The sequence below is a fragment of the Tetranychus urticae genome, chromosome 2 (genome assembly GCF_039701765.1).
Source record: "Tetranychus urticae isolate SD_2017Ah chromosome 2, NJAU_TeUrti_SD_1.0, whole genome shotgun sequence".
NCBI classification, from domain to species: Eukaryota; Metazoa; Arthropoda; class Arachnida; order Trombidiformes; family Tetranychidae; genus Tetranychus; species Tetranychus urticae.
Genome location: NC_142959.1, coordinates 16,881,133 through 16,897,503, shown reverse-complemented (window position 1 = coordinate 16,897,503; position 16,371 = coordinate 16,881,133). Strand labels below are relative to the sequence as shown.

The 16,371-nt window shown below is 30.4% G+C and overlaps 2 protein-coding genes across 2 annotated transcripts in view; one reads left to right on the top strand and one right to left on the bottom strand.

Annotated features, from left to right (window-relative positions):
• Positions 1-10,476: 10,476 nt before the first annotated feature.
• LOC107370695 (uncharacterized) lies at positions 10,477-14,712 on the bottom strand. Its single transcript, XM_015938662.3, has 2 exons — positions 12,086-14,712; positions 10,477-11,784 (listed from the first exon to the last, which is right to left on the bottom strand). The coding sequence occupies exons 1-2, from the start codon at positions 12,113-12,115 to the stop codon at positions 10,966-10,968; spliced, it is 849 nt and encodes a 282-aa protein (XP_015794148.2). The 5' UTR covers positions 12,116-14,712; the 3' UTR covers positions 10,477-10,965.
• The window catches only part of LOC107366864 (uncharacterized), a 44,077-nt gene continuing 41,410 nt past the window's right edge, over positions 13,705-16,371 (top strand). The window contains exons 1-2 of the mRNA XM_015934508.3: positions 13,705-14,131; positions 14,195-14,240. Coding sequence (XP_015789994.1) covers positions 14,078-14,131; positions 14,195-14,240 — 100 coding nt within the window. The 5' untranslated portion in view covers positions 13,705-14,077. The remainder of the gene's footprint in view (positions 14,132-14,194; positions 14,241-16,371) is intronic.

Here is a 16,371-nt window from a genome sequence, read left to right as displayed (position 1 = left end):
TTCAGCTAATAATTGATTTACTTTTTCTTCTCGTCTCTTAATTTCACAGGAATGACGGTGAAATTGAATGAAAGCCAAATTGCAGTTGATATACTTTACTGTAAATCACAATCTTTGGTGATAATCGTTAACCGAATAGATTTATTGTTCATTTTTTGATCAACTTGCACTCACATCTAATTAACCAAACTAAGATTTGGGTTGAAAAAGAGAGAGATTAAAAGCCTCAACAAATCGGATTTAATTTAATCCTTTCTCGTTGCTTTCAACAAGTTAATCCAATGTCTTATTAACATATTGTCTTGGATTGTCACGGGAAACAATATCAATCTCACTGAAAAAAAGTTTCCAATTTTGTCAGCTCACAATTAACTGATAAAACATCATTACCATGATAAAGATCATCTTAACATGTTGAAACCAGTTTTGGTTCATTTTTCCTGTCAAATTTGAAATTCCAAATGAACACAATTTTGTTCAAATGAAAGGTAAAGCTAATTATTTCAAACTCAATTTGACAAAAAACTAATTTCTGTCCCATTGAACCAACATCAATTTGACTAATTTCAACTCAACTGATTAACATTTTGTCCTGTTTGATTACAATTAATGAACAAAGGTTGAATAATACAATTAATTACAAAATGAAACGTTAATCTTGAAATTAAACATTACAATCATTTTGAGCAACATTAAGCCAAAAGTTTAGTCACTATTCAATGGAAACGTTAATTGTAAAAGCAAAATCTGCAAACAATTATGATTACAATCAATCTTTTAGTCTAATCAATTTCTTGCTCTTTCCCATCTTATTCATTTGATTGATAAAGCCTAGCAACTTGCTTTATTATTTGCTATTAATAGCAAGTTAATTTGAAGCTGTTGATTCACAATGAAACATTTTCCTTTCTTCCAATCAATTAACAGTGATTAATTATTTCTTAACTGTTAACTTAATTGTTTTCCAAATATCAAAGGGTTAATCTTAACACAAACATCAACTCTCTTGCAATCTGTTCATTGGAATGAAACTCACATAAAAAAGGGCAAACACACCTCATTGTTGTTCATTTAACATGGAAATGAAATGATGTAAAAAAAAGTTGCTCCTTTTCTGGTTTACTTTGATTGGAAAACCAGATTTTGTTGAACAATCATTTTCCCCTCATCATGATCACCAAGTGTCACATTGTTCATACTGAACACTTGAATCAAGATATACAAGTGATACTTCAACTTAAGCAACAATGAAATCATGTTGATCAATGTTGATAATTTGAAAGAGAAAATAAAGAACGGAAAAGTCCAGAAAATAACCTAAAAATTAGAGTTATTTTGGTCAACAAGTTGCGATAATTTTACAAGATTTTATGGTAAATGGTGACGATTCCAAGATGAGACAAGTGTGAAAGTTGATTAATTGTTGAGGAATTTGAAATTGGATTGAGCCATTCAAATCATCAAGTCATTAGGTTATTCAAGAGCAAGTGACGAAGTTATCAATTTTGATTTTTTGCACTTTAATCATATGTTTATTGGAGCAATTTAATGGAGGAGGAATTTTCCTCCAGCTGATGATGATGATCTCCGTGATGAACTCATTGTTACCATTGTAGCTTTTGATGACAAAAGATGAAATTCCTTTGAGCTATTCGGGTGACAAGAGTAAAAGGCCGAACCTGGGCTGGAGTCTTTATCGAAGTCATTGCTGATTCCAACCAATATTCAGCTAATTATGGATAATCTGTTATTGGACTTGCTCTTTTATCTGTTTCATCCGTTTTGATGGTATGTTTCAACTTCACTAATCCCTTAATAGTCTAATCTTAAGCTTTGGACATTTTAACCAGAAAATGAAAGGAAGACACACAACAGACGAAAATTTAATTTCTTTGAAATGTTAACCAGAAAACTATTGAAATCAATCGACAGGTATAAATATATTTTAAACTTGATCTAATGTTGAATAAGATTGAAAATCAAAATTCAATTGATTGTTGGTTTCATGAGCTTCTTACAATTTATTGAATAGATTTGCAGTTGAAAATTGCGCCAATCATTTTTTGGTTAAAATACCCAAATCTTTAGATATGGATTAGTGAGATATTGGTGAAGACCAAAATAACTTGGTTTAACCTTTTGATCTTTTCTGTTTATCTTTGACTTAAACTGTTACTCGTGTCTGTAAATCGATTTTGACCGAATTGAATTGAGTCCAACAAAGAAAACCCGATTTTATCTTTATCTTAACTAATGAGATCTCATCTTGAAACTAATCAATCTTGACTCTAAATTACTTATATCGTGTCAATACTAATTGATTTTAAAACTGAAATTAGTGTTGAGAAAAGCTTGAATGCAAAAATGAAACATTGTTGTTAATATTTCAAAAGAAAAATAACAAAATTCTTTTTTTCTTTTCAGATGAAACAATTGGTTGAAATAGCAACATGCCAATCTCTATCCAGATAAATGAAGGCAACTGAAATTGAATCTGGTTAATCACAGGATCAAAGCAACAATGAATATTGAAATTGCAAAATGAAAAGCTAAACCCAAAAACCTTTTTTTTTGTTCAAAATCTCAAATCTTTCAACCAAAAGCATTTCCATCTGAAATGATTAAACCTTTAAACCAGTTTAAAACTGATGAAATTATCACATAATTATCAAGTGCAAGTTGTGCGATGTCATCGTTAGTTGATTGATTAATAGGTGAATTGGTAAACAATTGAAGGTTTTCCTCGAAATTAATGTGAAATTAAATTTGATTGTACGACACAGAATCAAGAAGAAGAAGAGTAAAAATGATAAATGGTGAAAATGGGAAACATTAAAATGAAGATGATGATTGACGATGAAATGTCATCTAACTGTTATTCAGGAAAAATATGATGATGAGCAAGATTCAGGAAAAGATTGCAAGATAACTGGTGATCATGATCATGTATCGATCGTCTTCAATTTTAATCATTAACCAAGCAAAGGTAATAGACTTGCAGACTGAATAATTGTTTTCCTTGAACCATTTCATTAACTGATCAACTGCAAATGTAAAATAATTTCATTCCCCAATCAAAAGATATAAATATTTGATGAAAAGAAATTCAAAATTGAAAAGGTTTCCATTAATATCAGTTTTTAATTTTTCCTATTTACCTTTCAATCTCAATCTTAACTTGTTTTCTGGTCTTGCTTCTGTTAACCTTTTTTTGCCTCTTTTTTCCATGTAACCTTTTTGCTCTTTAATCATTTCAAATCAATCAAAGGTTGAAAAATTCATGGTAAAAGCTGCTCATTCTTGTGACATTCAAAAGGAGAAAGCATCATAATTCTGTGGGTTTTGAGATGAAACTTTTGCATCAACAGAGCAAAAAAACTGAGCAACTGAGAGTAACAATATTCATCCATTTTTTTCTCGTGCTTCTTGTTGCTGGCTCTTCTCTGTGCAAAAAGTTGTTCAAAAAGTTGACATTTTTAGCTTGATAAAGTTGAAGTTGAAAAGTGAAATGTAATCATAATAATAATGCTAAATATGATAATATTATTGGGGACATTTGACTCTATTGAATTGATTGATTTGAAATGGTTTGTTGATAACAGGATAAACAATCATTTGTAATAAGTAAACAGAAATCATTGAAACATGAATAATAACAATGAAATGCAACAACATGAGATGATGAAAATGATAAATGTTTCATTCAACTTTGGCGATTCACTTTTTTTTCTTCCCTCGATTTCTTTCCATTTTTATTTCCATTTTATTCAGAGTTGAACAAAAAAATGTTGCTTTTATTGTTTCACTTCATTTGTATTAATCATTCAATTCTTGTTTCATTGCAATATTAATTGACTACTGAATGATGTGAAAAGGGTAAAGTTGATTAAAATGTTGGTCAAGAGAAGAATCTTGATTGATTCATTTTCTTGACCTGCAGGGTAACAATGAGTAAAGAACTGCAAATGTTAGAGAAAAGTATCAACCATCAAAAATTGGAGTCGATTGAATACTGAAATTCTGTAAAGGTTCTAATTTCAATCATGGAATTGAGTCTGGAATTACATTGGTTTCCGAATTTCAAATGCTTTGCAATCGAGAGTCGGTCAATTCTAAAACTTGCTTTTGTCGATTTCGATTAGCATGAAATTTTGAAAATTTGACGATTGTAAGTTCTGATTGAGTGTTTATTTCAGTGTTGAACAACTTTACATTTCAATCCATAAAAGGTCGAGTTGCTAATAAAAAGAAACTTTGAACTGTTCAAACTGTAAGTGAAGACAAATCTTTAAGAATTTCAGTTACATTGCTTTTGCTCTTTCTGTCTGTTCGTCTAATCAAGTCTGGAATATCATGGAACCATTCAAATTGGAATAAATTAATCGATAAATTTGAAGATGGACTTGAAGCACGTTTCATTGCATTATCGTTTTATTCAAGTGATCGATATCTGTAAGTCCAATGCTTAGACATTTTTTGCATAAAGTTGAATTGGAAATTGAGAAAATCGAAAATGAAAATGAAAAGACGAATATTCAACTCTGACCTGGCATGTTGATATTTCACTGGACAATTAGCATGGAAAGGCCATCGACTTATCACTCAATATTACACAAAAAGATAGAGAAGATAAATGAAGTTGCTTTGATTGGAAATGTTCAATGAAAAAGACGAAATTTTTTCAGTTCTACTTTTACTTTTTCATCTCAAGTTTAGTCGACTGTTGACTGTAAACCAAATTTCATCGACTTAATGATTCAGATTGGGTTATTTATTGAGCAGAGTGGAAATATCTTTTTTCCTCGAAAAAAACCTTTCCCTGAAAATTTTGCTCAACACTTTTCAAAGAAACTCTGATTTTGCTGCAAGTTGATTCTCTCCATTCACTCGTTATTAACTTTAAAATATTGCTTTTCCCATTCAAATTCTGGTTCGCATAAAACTCAACCAATTTACAGATAAAATGAATTTCGGAAACTTTTTGTATTCTCGATTACTCTTTACTGACAACCTCAAAATTCACATGTTTTTACCTTGAAAAGTGAAACAATATCAACATTGATATCCAACTTGGTAGCCATTCAACTGACCCTTAATCACGTTTTTCAACTGATTTCAATCCATCCATTGATCGTCCCTTCCAACCTGAGTTGCCAAGTGTCACCTTAACACGAAAATTTTGGTTAATCTTGAATTTCCTTTTCAATCTTGATGCTGTTTACATGATAATAATTGTTCATCATTAGCCGTTGTTTCATTGTAACCAGTTGACAATTGCAGGATTGCAGTACAAGACAGTTAAGTGAGGAAAGGCAAAAATTGATTTCTTTATTGATTTGTTTGTGTTCATTGCAAGTCAACCTTGTCTTTCTTTTCTTTCTTTTTCCTCATTTTCTCCATCTTTTCTTGCTTTCAGTTCGCACTTTTTTGTCTTTATTGACTGAGCATTTTGTTAACATTAATCTGAATTGAACTTTTCTTTTGCTCTCTTTGCCTTCTTCCATGAAATTCAAAAGGTTCATCAACTAAGAATAGAAGTAGCGAGACATTTTTCTTTCCCTCTTCACTTGAAACTGACACATACACATTGAATCATTATCATGAAAATTATCAATAATCAGTGTTAATCTCTTTTACCTCTCATTCCAATCAATATTATCAACAGATTATTGGTGAACATTTTCATGATAAATATTTCATGGTTGGTATTTGCAAATTTTGAGCAAACTTGTTTTTTATTGCCAACAAGATGAAAATAAAGTCTAATTAATGATGTCAGTGTAAAGTTCAAAGGAAACTCATGAATAATCTTAACCTTTTCAAAATGAAATGTCATACTTTTGACATTCACTTTAATCAACTTTCCATTTCACCTTTTCCATGGTTTACTGTTGCATCGGGATAAACAATGTTTTTTGCGTTTTCATGTTTTTGGTCAACTTCAATGTTCAATTTGAACATGGAAATAGCAGTCAGAGTCATGTTTAAGTGTCGACTTTGGCACAGGATTGATTCAGCTGCGTTTTTACCTTTAATTTTGCATTTAATTTCCTTTTCTCTTTTGTATAAATTACTTACAGATAAGCGATTGTTTGTATTTAGTCAATTGTTTAAACAATTGTTCAGAAGTGATGAACATCAATTACTCGGAATAATGATTTATTGCAGATATCGATTCTGTTGACAGTCTCTCATTACATATCGATTGTCGCATCTAATCATGAAATTTTTTCTATTCAATTTGTTCAACTGGAAAACAGTCGACCATTTCAATGTAAATGTTTGAAGATCAAGGTAATCACAATATTTGTTGTTGCAAAAGACTTTTATTGATTCCAATTTTTGATCGACCATTAACTTGTTTAAGAATCACTTTGATTCATTTATCAATCATCGAAACGATTGTCTTTTGATCGAGTTAACTCAGTTTCCAATGGACAGCCAATTTCTTTCAGATCTACAGAAACATCGAACTGACCATCTTTCGATTTCTCGATAACTAAGGAACATCTTCGATTTGATTGAAATCTGTGCTTCTAATTATGTATGGTTGCAATATGGAGCAATTTGAACATTTGATTTTTCGATTGAAATCCGGATCGCACTTTAATTGTGATAAACATTGAATTTCGATGAATTTATCGACCAATTTAGTTCAAAGTTTCCTCAGATGAATATCCATGAAAATGTAAAGTTATCTGAATTATTTACAGAAAGTCATTTGCATTGTATTTACTCAAGTTCATAACAAAATACAAACTTTTATTTGTTCAATATTTGAATTTTAAGTTGAGCATTAATACAACATAATAAGTTGGTTGTTATCGAGTCAACGTTGAGACCATGAAAGAGCCAAATTGAATTTACTGGAATCAATGAAACTTGATAAAATTGATTTAAAACCAAAAGAAATGAAAATTGTTAGCAAATAAAAAAAAATCAAAAAGGTAAAGTTGAAAATGATGAGAAGAAAAATTGACGAGAAAAAAAGCAACAAAAAAAGTTTTCAATCAATGATGAGCTGAACTTTTTCATGGAAAAAAAGTGAATTAAATTTAAATCAGTTTTTGCCTAAACTCATAATAACATTGTGATTTATGATAAAAGAATCAACTTTTTAGCCCAAAAAAACACTTTCAACCAAAGCGATCATCAAGATTGAAAACAATGAAAGAAATGTTAATTTTGGTCAATCAACAATCGACTAACAATTGATGACATTGGATACTTAAAACGAGACAATTTATCGATTAAATTATCAAACCTTTTAAAATGAGTTTAATCAAATTGATTGGAACACATTGAAATGCCAATCAACTTATTTTTGGTTGTTCGAGGGAAAAGGCAAAATCTTTCTTCTCATCATCATAACCATGAAGTGTTTATTGAATAAAAATCAATAAATTTTTCATACAAATTCTAGACTTTTCTTGCACTTTTAATACATATTTATATATTTAAATATATCCAGGATAATAGCCTTTTATACATTGATATGAATCAAAATCAATGTAAACAAGTTGAACCCAAAAACCATTCATTGTTACAATTACATTGATTGACTTGAATAATTTTAACCATTTTTCCCTTTTCTGTCATTTCTAACCTTTAATGGTTAATCAACTTTAATTGTTTAATCTTATTCATATTCTGATTCTTCTGAACAGAGTTAATCAAATCTTGATTTTCTTTTTTACCAGCTTTTCTCCATTTCATTGCAACTTCAATTTTAAATTTACATTTGATTTAACCAGAAAAATTTCATTCCAACAAAATTATCGATTACTTTTCTCTCTCCTGTTTTTTCCCTTTCATTCAGTAACTTCATGTGAGTTTGTCTCATAATATGTTTTATATAACATTAGTTTTACTTTAGTTTTGTATTATCAAGGAAAATAACATTTCCAGTAAAGAAGAGGAAAAAAATAATGATTCAAGATTTGCTTTTTTTCGCTTCTTTTTTTCACTCTGAATTGTTCATTTTTTGTGATCCTTCAAAGTTCAATTTAATCCAGTTTAAAAATAGTTTGATAGTGAAACAATTTGATTGCAAAAATGAATTGATTAACTTTGCTCATTGAAATTTGCTCAATTGTTTTACTCGCAATCAATCAAGTGTCAAGTTTATTCAATAATGTGAAAGGAAAAGATTCTTAATTTAGTTTGTAAATGTTAATTGCAGCATTTACCTTACAATTGATGTTCAGAAAAATGATGTTTTACGATTTTTGGGTTGACAATTCATCAGACAATTTATCAGTTTCAATGTTGATCAAGCAAACGTTTGGTTTCGAATTTTGATTTAAATTTGAATTTCTCTTTTCAACTGGCGAAAGGTTATTCAGTTTCATGATACATGTTTGGATGAGAAGAAATTTTTTTTCAATTCTCATCGATCTCAAGACTAATCAACTTGAATTAGATAATAATCTTGAAATGCATCATTCAATCAACGATTGAGCGATGAACATGAAAAATTCATTGCAAGATAAACGTTTCTAACTTAAAGATGAATTGTCATGTTAATGAACTTTTGAAAGTTATCTCATTCAGCTATTCAACATCTGAGGGAAGCTTTCAATTTGCTAATTAAGCTGCTTCATGCTGCGGATGAATTTCTTTTTGTTTAGCATTCTTTTTGAAACTAAGTTTCCAGTTACACAAACTTCGAAATTTTCAAGTTGCTTTATTCGTCCAGATTCAACGTCTTGGAAGTTCACTGAAAAAGTCCAACAAATGAATTTTTCTGCTAATATTCAAGTTTTGTCAAAAATCAAAATCTCGGTTTTTGTCAATCCAAGTATTTGACTTTATATCCAGTTGTTCAAACTTAAGTTTTAAACTGAAATGAAAAATTTATGAAAACTTGAATTGAAGCTCCAAACCATTTTCACTTGACATTAGCTGATAACATCAAAAAACAACTAATTTAGCGTTTAATGTTTTCAATTTTAAAACAAACCTTTTTTGTCACAGTCTGTAACAAGATCGACCGCCAATTCAACAATGAACTTTGCATTTCGCTTCATCTCGACTTAAGCCTCACTTTCCAATTGTCAAGTTAATCGCGAGGTTGAACAAAAGATCTTCATCTAAGTCTATTTATCGAAATGCTCAAAATGCTTTGTCTATCACTTGGTCGAGATAAATTGAATGGCTTTACACAAGATAACTCGATAAAGCAAATCCTAATCCAAGTTGATCAAAACTTGAATCAGGTTTAAATATTTATGATCAGTCACCAAACCTGATCAAGTTTAATCTGATGAGCAAATAATCGAAATCGGTCCAACAATCCTGAATTTCAATAGAAAATAAAAAATTTCAATAAAACCCAAAATTTAAACTCAATTCAAATGATCAAGCTAAATTGTCACTCGACTTTTACCAAAAAGGCAAAAATTAAACAATTTTTATGATTATTTTTCGCAAATTTAACCAACTTCGAACATTTGACCTTTTCAGAAACAATTTCCTCGAACACAGAAAATACTGTAAAACCATTGATTTCTTGAACAATTTCCGTAAATTGTTCCATTGAATGACAATTAATTGATAATTTGATGAGCTGATATAGTTAATGTTTCAATGGGAAAATGTTTCAATGTTTGGTGAATATTATTGTCAAAGATTAACCTTGATATTGATTAGATAATGTTACCTCTTTCATTGATTGACAACAATTTGAATCAATCGATGAAACTAAACCTTATTAAACAACTTTTAGTTTCTCCTTCATTTGATTGTTGTTAAACAATCCAAATATTATTATTATTTTCAAATATAATAATTGAATTTGGGTCAATCTATTGATTGAATGAGCACAAAGTGTAGCAAGATTGCTGTTATTGAAAAGGTTACGTTAAGTAACCAGAAAAGTGAATCAAGTAAACAAAGTGATTCAAATTGCGCTTTCAATGGATTATAAGTAGATGAAGAAAGCATTTTTAATCAACTCCAGATTTTAATCACTAATCAGCTACAATTAGCATTCTCATTTCCGCAACTTTCCATTTATTTCAATACATTTAACAATTCCATCAATTGAATCACATTAAAGTGCACTTATTTGTAGGCGTTTCAATTTTTTTCAGTTCACTCAAGTTAATTGTTTCACATCGAGATACGATTGTTCAAGGTCATTTGATTAGTTAAATTATTTAAATTTTTATCAATTATTTTCACTTATTTTTAAATGTTTTCAAATGTTGGCTCATTTTGAATTTCATTCATTGCTTCAACTTTTCATCATTTTATGGATATTTTGTGATCCATTTTTTGGTTCAAAAACAATTCATGATTTGATTAATCTTGAAACTTTGAAAAATCAATCAATTTTCATTTGCCTTTTTAGGTCAACTTGAGCTTATTGACAAATTGTCAGTCATTTCATCATTTAAATCAAGTTCAAGTTTACCGCAATTATGATACTTGAAGTGAGGTCTGGTGAGGAAAATGATAACTAGTCAAGTGAGATACATTATTTGAAATGTTTTTTATTACGTTGGCTCAATATTTACAAAATGATTTGAAATGAACATTTAGTTGTTTCGAATAGATTTAAGAAAATTTGGTAAAAATTGTCGATATCAATCAATGATATTTAAAGAAGTCGGCTTTTGATGTGTTCTGAATGTTTCGTAGATGTGTAAAAATGTCAATAAATTGTTTCCTAATGTTTTTGTTGTAACCAACTGTAACCAAACCAACTTGAAAGATCACAGTTTATTATTGTTTTCAGTTCAATTGGATGGCCAACAACGAATTTTTTCATTTTTAAGTAAATATTTTACTCCTTTGACATACAAAGGATTAGTAGTGATGCAGTAAATTTTTCAGGTTATAGTTGCCGCCATAATGTAACCTGTTGCGGTGAATGATAGGAAAATATGGGCTTATTGGCAGCTGGAATTGATCGATTGAAGATCTTGGCTCAGCCCTATTTGAAAAGGCTTCCTTTCGATTTTAGTTTCGTAGTTTTTCGATCCATTCTCGCCTATTTGTTACCAAAAAATCTGCTACTACTGGATATAAAATCAGTAGGGCAACTATTTCGTACCATTTGCAAATTCCGAGAGATTGTGATTTATCTAGGTTGCGACAGAGTTTATCAGCAGCTTGATTGGGAATTAGCGATGAACTAGTAGCTTGTGGAGATAATTGTTGGTCCAAAAGCTCCAAATGAGGTAGGAATGGGTGTAGATGGGATGGAAACAGTTTGATGACATTGCCATTGACACGACTGATTACAATCCTTTTGAAACTGCCAATAATTTTACCGATAAACCAGTGTCCATTAGTTTGTGAAAGAATGTCACAAAATGTCAAGATGATGGGAAAAAACAGCAGGTTAAGTTTACCACAGTCTTCAACTAAACTGCTCCGTTGAATGCATTCATCGATATTAACAGATACAGGATTCTTTAGACAGTCTTTGATTAATGTCAGCACTTGGGTGTTGCGATATTTAGGCAGTAAGTAGGTTAATTTTTGAGTCTCAAAATCACTTAACGGCGATATTTTCCCACTGATAATATGATCTTGCAGCTGGCAGATGAAATCATTCAATGATGGACAGTCAGCTTCCTCAACGGTGTTGCTTTCTTTGGCATAAAAAATGAGCTTGATAATAATTTGTAGTCCTCTCAAAGCTTGTGGACAGGTATAGTTGGCCAAAAAGATGGATCCAATGTGACCAAAATTGGGCAATAACGAGTTACATAATGTCCTCCTTGGCAAGTGTCGTAAAGAGTCAACTTTACGCAGGTAACCTTCAAGAGAAAACTAAAGACATGGAAAATATTAAATGATTGTTGGATAATTGTAAACTGGACATTGGAAATTGTTATAATGCCATATCAACAGAGGCGAGAATAAAAAATTTACGTTATATCACATTGATAGTTACAAAAATATTCAAACATGGTGATAAAGATAAACACATGTAAAGATAGGAAAATAACATTGCTCAGGCTTACAACAGAGGGGACAGGTTTTAAAGGAAACAATGAACTCAACTTGCGCCTCATCTGGCGAGTTAACATATTACAACGAATAAGAAAAAGTAGGAATATATTAAACTTACCATGTAACGATCAAGCTCATCGTTTGACATTGTACCCGTAATAGACGCAAACAGAACCCAAATTCACTGAGGTGAATAAACAGTTTTTTCAATATCTTGGTTTGTTATCAGCTTCAACTCATAATAATAACAAATTGATGGATTGGAAAGATACTTTCATATTTTTTATCATCATACAACAAGTTAATCTAGTTTTGCTTCCTTGCAAATTTGACCTCAAGTGACTTGCTTTTAAGGTAAAGGGTCGCTAACAAGAAGGTAAATTTATCGGTGAGAAAATCAGTGAAAGTCAACTAACTGTAAGTTGTACTGGTTTAGATGAATTGAGATGAGTTTAACAAACAATTTAACACGAGGTTCATTGAAAAATATTTAGATTGTGATCAGATGAACGAAAAAGGAAAAGTGAAGGAGAAAAATGGTGGAAGTGTTCAAGTTTGGGGATAACCAGAATTTAGATAGTTCAGCATTTCACCTTAACTGAGCAAGTATGAACTAAACTCCATGAAATAAAAAGCTACTTAAAACTGTATAATAAGAAAATTTCACTAATCGAGTGAAATAATTAGATGAGCCATTAATCAATAAAGCTTGTCTCATACAGTTCGAAATGAACAAATTGCATTTCTTTTCGATATGCAATTCTAAACCTAAAGGGTTCTGAAAAAGAGTGGGAATGAATTGAACTGAATAATGGTTTTTAACAAGGATATTAAAGGAATGGAATTATAGAGTAAAATATTGAATTTTTGAATAATTTTATATTAAAAGAAGACTAAATTTCGTTGATTTCCGGCGATTCGCTGCTTTTGCTAGATTTACTAGACTTGGTTGGACGTGAGATGGCATGGTCAAGATATTTTAAGTTGTTTACTTATTTGTCTCAAGCTCGTTCTATTGAAAAGTTCATGCCCTATTGTAAAGCTGAATATGACTAATAAAAAAATATAGCTTCTTATCTGAAAGAATTGAAAAAATTCGGACAAAAATATCTGAAAAAGTTGCTAATTGCTGTGAACTTGATCTGATCGTCACCGTAGCTGTAAATTGCTATGCTTGAGGCAGACAAATGATTTTCTTCTCGATTACAGTTAATGAACATGGATCAATCTATGTGACTCAATAGATTAATCGTTTTCATCCATTATTTAAGAACAAGATTCATTCTCAAGAAATCATGGAAATTTTAGTTTTACTTTTACACCACCAGATGTAACCTCTTGACGTTAAATTCCCATAACCTTTACAATTTACAGTTGCAATGAAATGTATTTAATAGTTAAACTAATTTTAAAAGCAAAAATTAAATGAAATTGATAATCATTTTGCAACGATAAATATTTTAACCCAATCAACATCATCAAGTTTCTTATGGAACAAAATTTCCTCGACAGAACTCAAAATTTTATTGCATTTAGCAATTTACCTGCTCATCATTCCAAATCATTTTGAGAGTAATTAGCAAATTGTACAAATAACAAATTCATGAAATAAGTTTTGATTAAAATGATTGCAATTTCAATTCAGTTCATGCTCTTTGAGTATTCCTTCAAGGCAGCGCCATCTTTGTCTTGAAAATGTTTCAACATTTGAGAGGGAAAACAGTTTAGTCTTGTTGTAACTTTCAATGAGATCACATTGATTCAGAGCTGACAATATTAACTTGGATTAACTTGAATTATCTTGCATCAATTAAACTTGAAAAGTTAACTAAAAATGTTTAATCAACTTTTACTCAACTCATCAGTAAACTTGCCCTGTGAACCATTCAATGGATTTACTGTTTCCCTTCAACTTTAATCAAACTTCAATGACAATGTTTGATTAAACAATTTTTGCCTCATCAAAACAATTGAATAATTTCGTGTCTCGCAATCATCTTTCAGTGTTTGTGACCAACAACAAATTTTTCAATTTTGCTTTTCCATTTGTGTGCTTACTGAACGAGAAGAAGCAAAAAAGATATTTGTTTTGCTCTTGTTTACCCAAATCATGGATCCTAAAATTGTGATTGAAGGTGAACTCAAATTCAGAGGAACTCGAAAGGTAAATTGATTAAAATGTAAAAATTGTTTCGATTCTCAATTCTTCTTTTCTAACCCTAATCAGTGGAGACCTCGATGGGCCATTGTATCTCGACTGTCACCAGTTGCAGGTAAGTTGATTAACTGTTAAACCTTTATCAAGCGATAATTCAAATGTGAAAAAAGCAATTTTGAAATGAATGTCCAATTGAAAGGTTGAATGGATCCAGGATTAAAGTACAAACTGAATGGAGTATAAATTGCAATCTCATTTGTTTCATCCAATTGAGAATGATGATTGAAAAGATGAATCTTTTGTTGAGTAGAAATGGTTTTCATCTTTGTTTTGGCAAAAAAAAGATAAACACAATTTTGCTTGCCTCAAAAAACAAAACAAAATGTTGAGTTAACAAGAAGCAAACCCAGATGATGATGAGGATAACCTTTGTTCATCTAATAAGCTTTCAAATTTCAACTTACCTTTTAATCCTGATTGATTCAAAGCTTAAAACTAGAACATAAACAATTGTTCATCAGGAAAAACAGAGGAACAGACAATAAAAACAGAAACTCGAGTTTACTCTTCCTTTTCCTTCTTCACCCAACTTTGAATGGAAAAACAATTTTCACCTTTTCTCTTCCAATGATCATCTCAATGCGTGTTTAATCAGCCCAACCTTTCACCATTGACACGTGAAATGCTGGCGACAAGAGAAGTAAATTTTGTTGCATAAAAATCGAGTTCGACTCAATCATTGAATGTCAATCAATTGCTTGTAATAAGCAGCAACAGTTAACAAATAATCAACTTTAATCCCTATCAATGAACCTCACGGGAATTTGCATAATTTCATCTCTTCATTTTGTTCCCATCATTGTCCAAAATCGAGTAAAGTGAAAAGTTAATTTTCACTTTTTTTCGCTCCTTTTTTGTTGACAGACTTATCATGAACTTTGTCGCAATAATCAATGTAATAAAATTCATATTATTCAACATTTCTATCTAAATCATTTTCTCTTCCTTTTCGTCTTTCTATTCACATCCTTTCAATTTTACTTTTCCTCCTTTAAACCATCTTTATCATTCTCATCAACTTCATCGATTCTTTGCTCCGAAAATCATCTTTCATCCTTTGTCATCCTTTACATTTAACATACCAAAACTTACAAGATTCATTCGCCTTTCACCACTGACCTTGTTCATCTCATCATCTTCATCATCTTCATCATTCTCATCACTTGAGCAACATTTTTTACTCTCACTTTTTTGTCTCTCCTCTTCCAATGTTTTATTTTTATTAGTTTTCACTCTTTTCCCAACTCAATTCCGATTAACATACAAATTAATCTTTCATTTCATTCCAAGTCTTATTCAATTAACTATAATCTTTTCCCTCATCAATTCAACCGTTTTATTAAAAAACTTTTGATATTTAATAATGCAGCTCAAGGATCAAACTAACGATTGTTAATCAACTCATTAACTTTAAAAACCGCTCAAAACTCATTCCCTTAATGCAATCGATCAGACAGAAAATGCAAAAAAATATTTACAGCAATTCAAATTCACGATAATTCATCGCCTTATAAAAAATTTCAAATCAAAAGAAAAGTTTTTCCTCGCAATTTTAAAGCTCAAAAACTTTTCAGTTTCTCGAAAATTTCTCAAAACTTAAAATTTCCAAGATTAATGTAAACCCAAGAAATGACAAAAACCCAAATAATGTTCAAAGCTTGAAAAGTTTCCAAAGTCTCGTTATTATTGTGTGATAAAATGTTTATAACCAACTAATGAATGTAAATTGAGTGCAAATTGTCCGTCAATTAGAGCAATAAAAAGAGTGTTTCTTTGCCTGTGAAAAGATGGCCTTATAAGCAAATAAAATCAATGTTGATCAAGTTCATGTTGCGTCTCTTGTGACCAATTTGATGGTTCCTTTAAATGTAAATAGCAAATGTGAAAAGTGAATGTAAATGCAAGAGTGAAAAGCCTCTAAATGGAAAGGTGAACATTGAATACCTTATTTGCATCTATATCATGAAAAATGGCGACCGTCGAACGGAGGCAAAAAAAGAAGAAGAGAAAGCAAAAAAAAGGAAAAGAGATTTACAGTTATTTGCAAGTGATATAAATAATCGATATAATATATAATATTATGTACAAAGATTGTGATTTATTTTTTTCTCTACAAACATTTTCTTTCCTTTTTACTCTCTTTATCACAATATATATTATTATCATCATCACCAAGTATACATGTT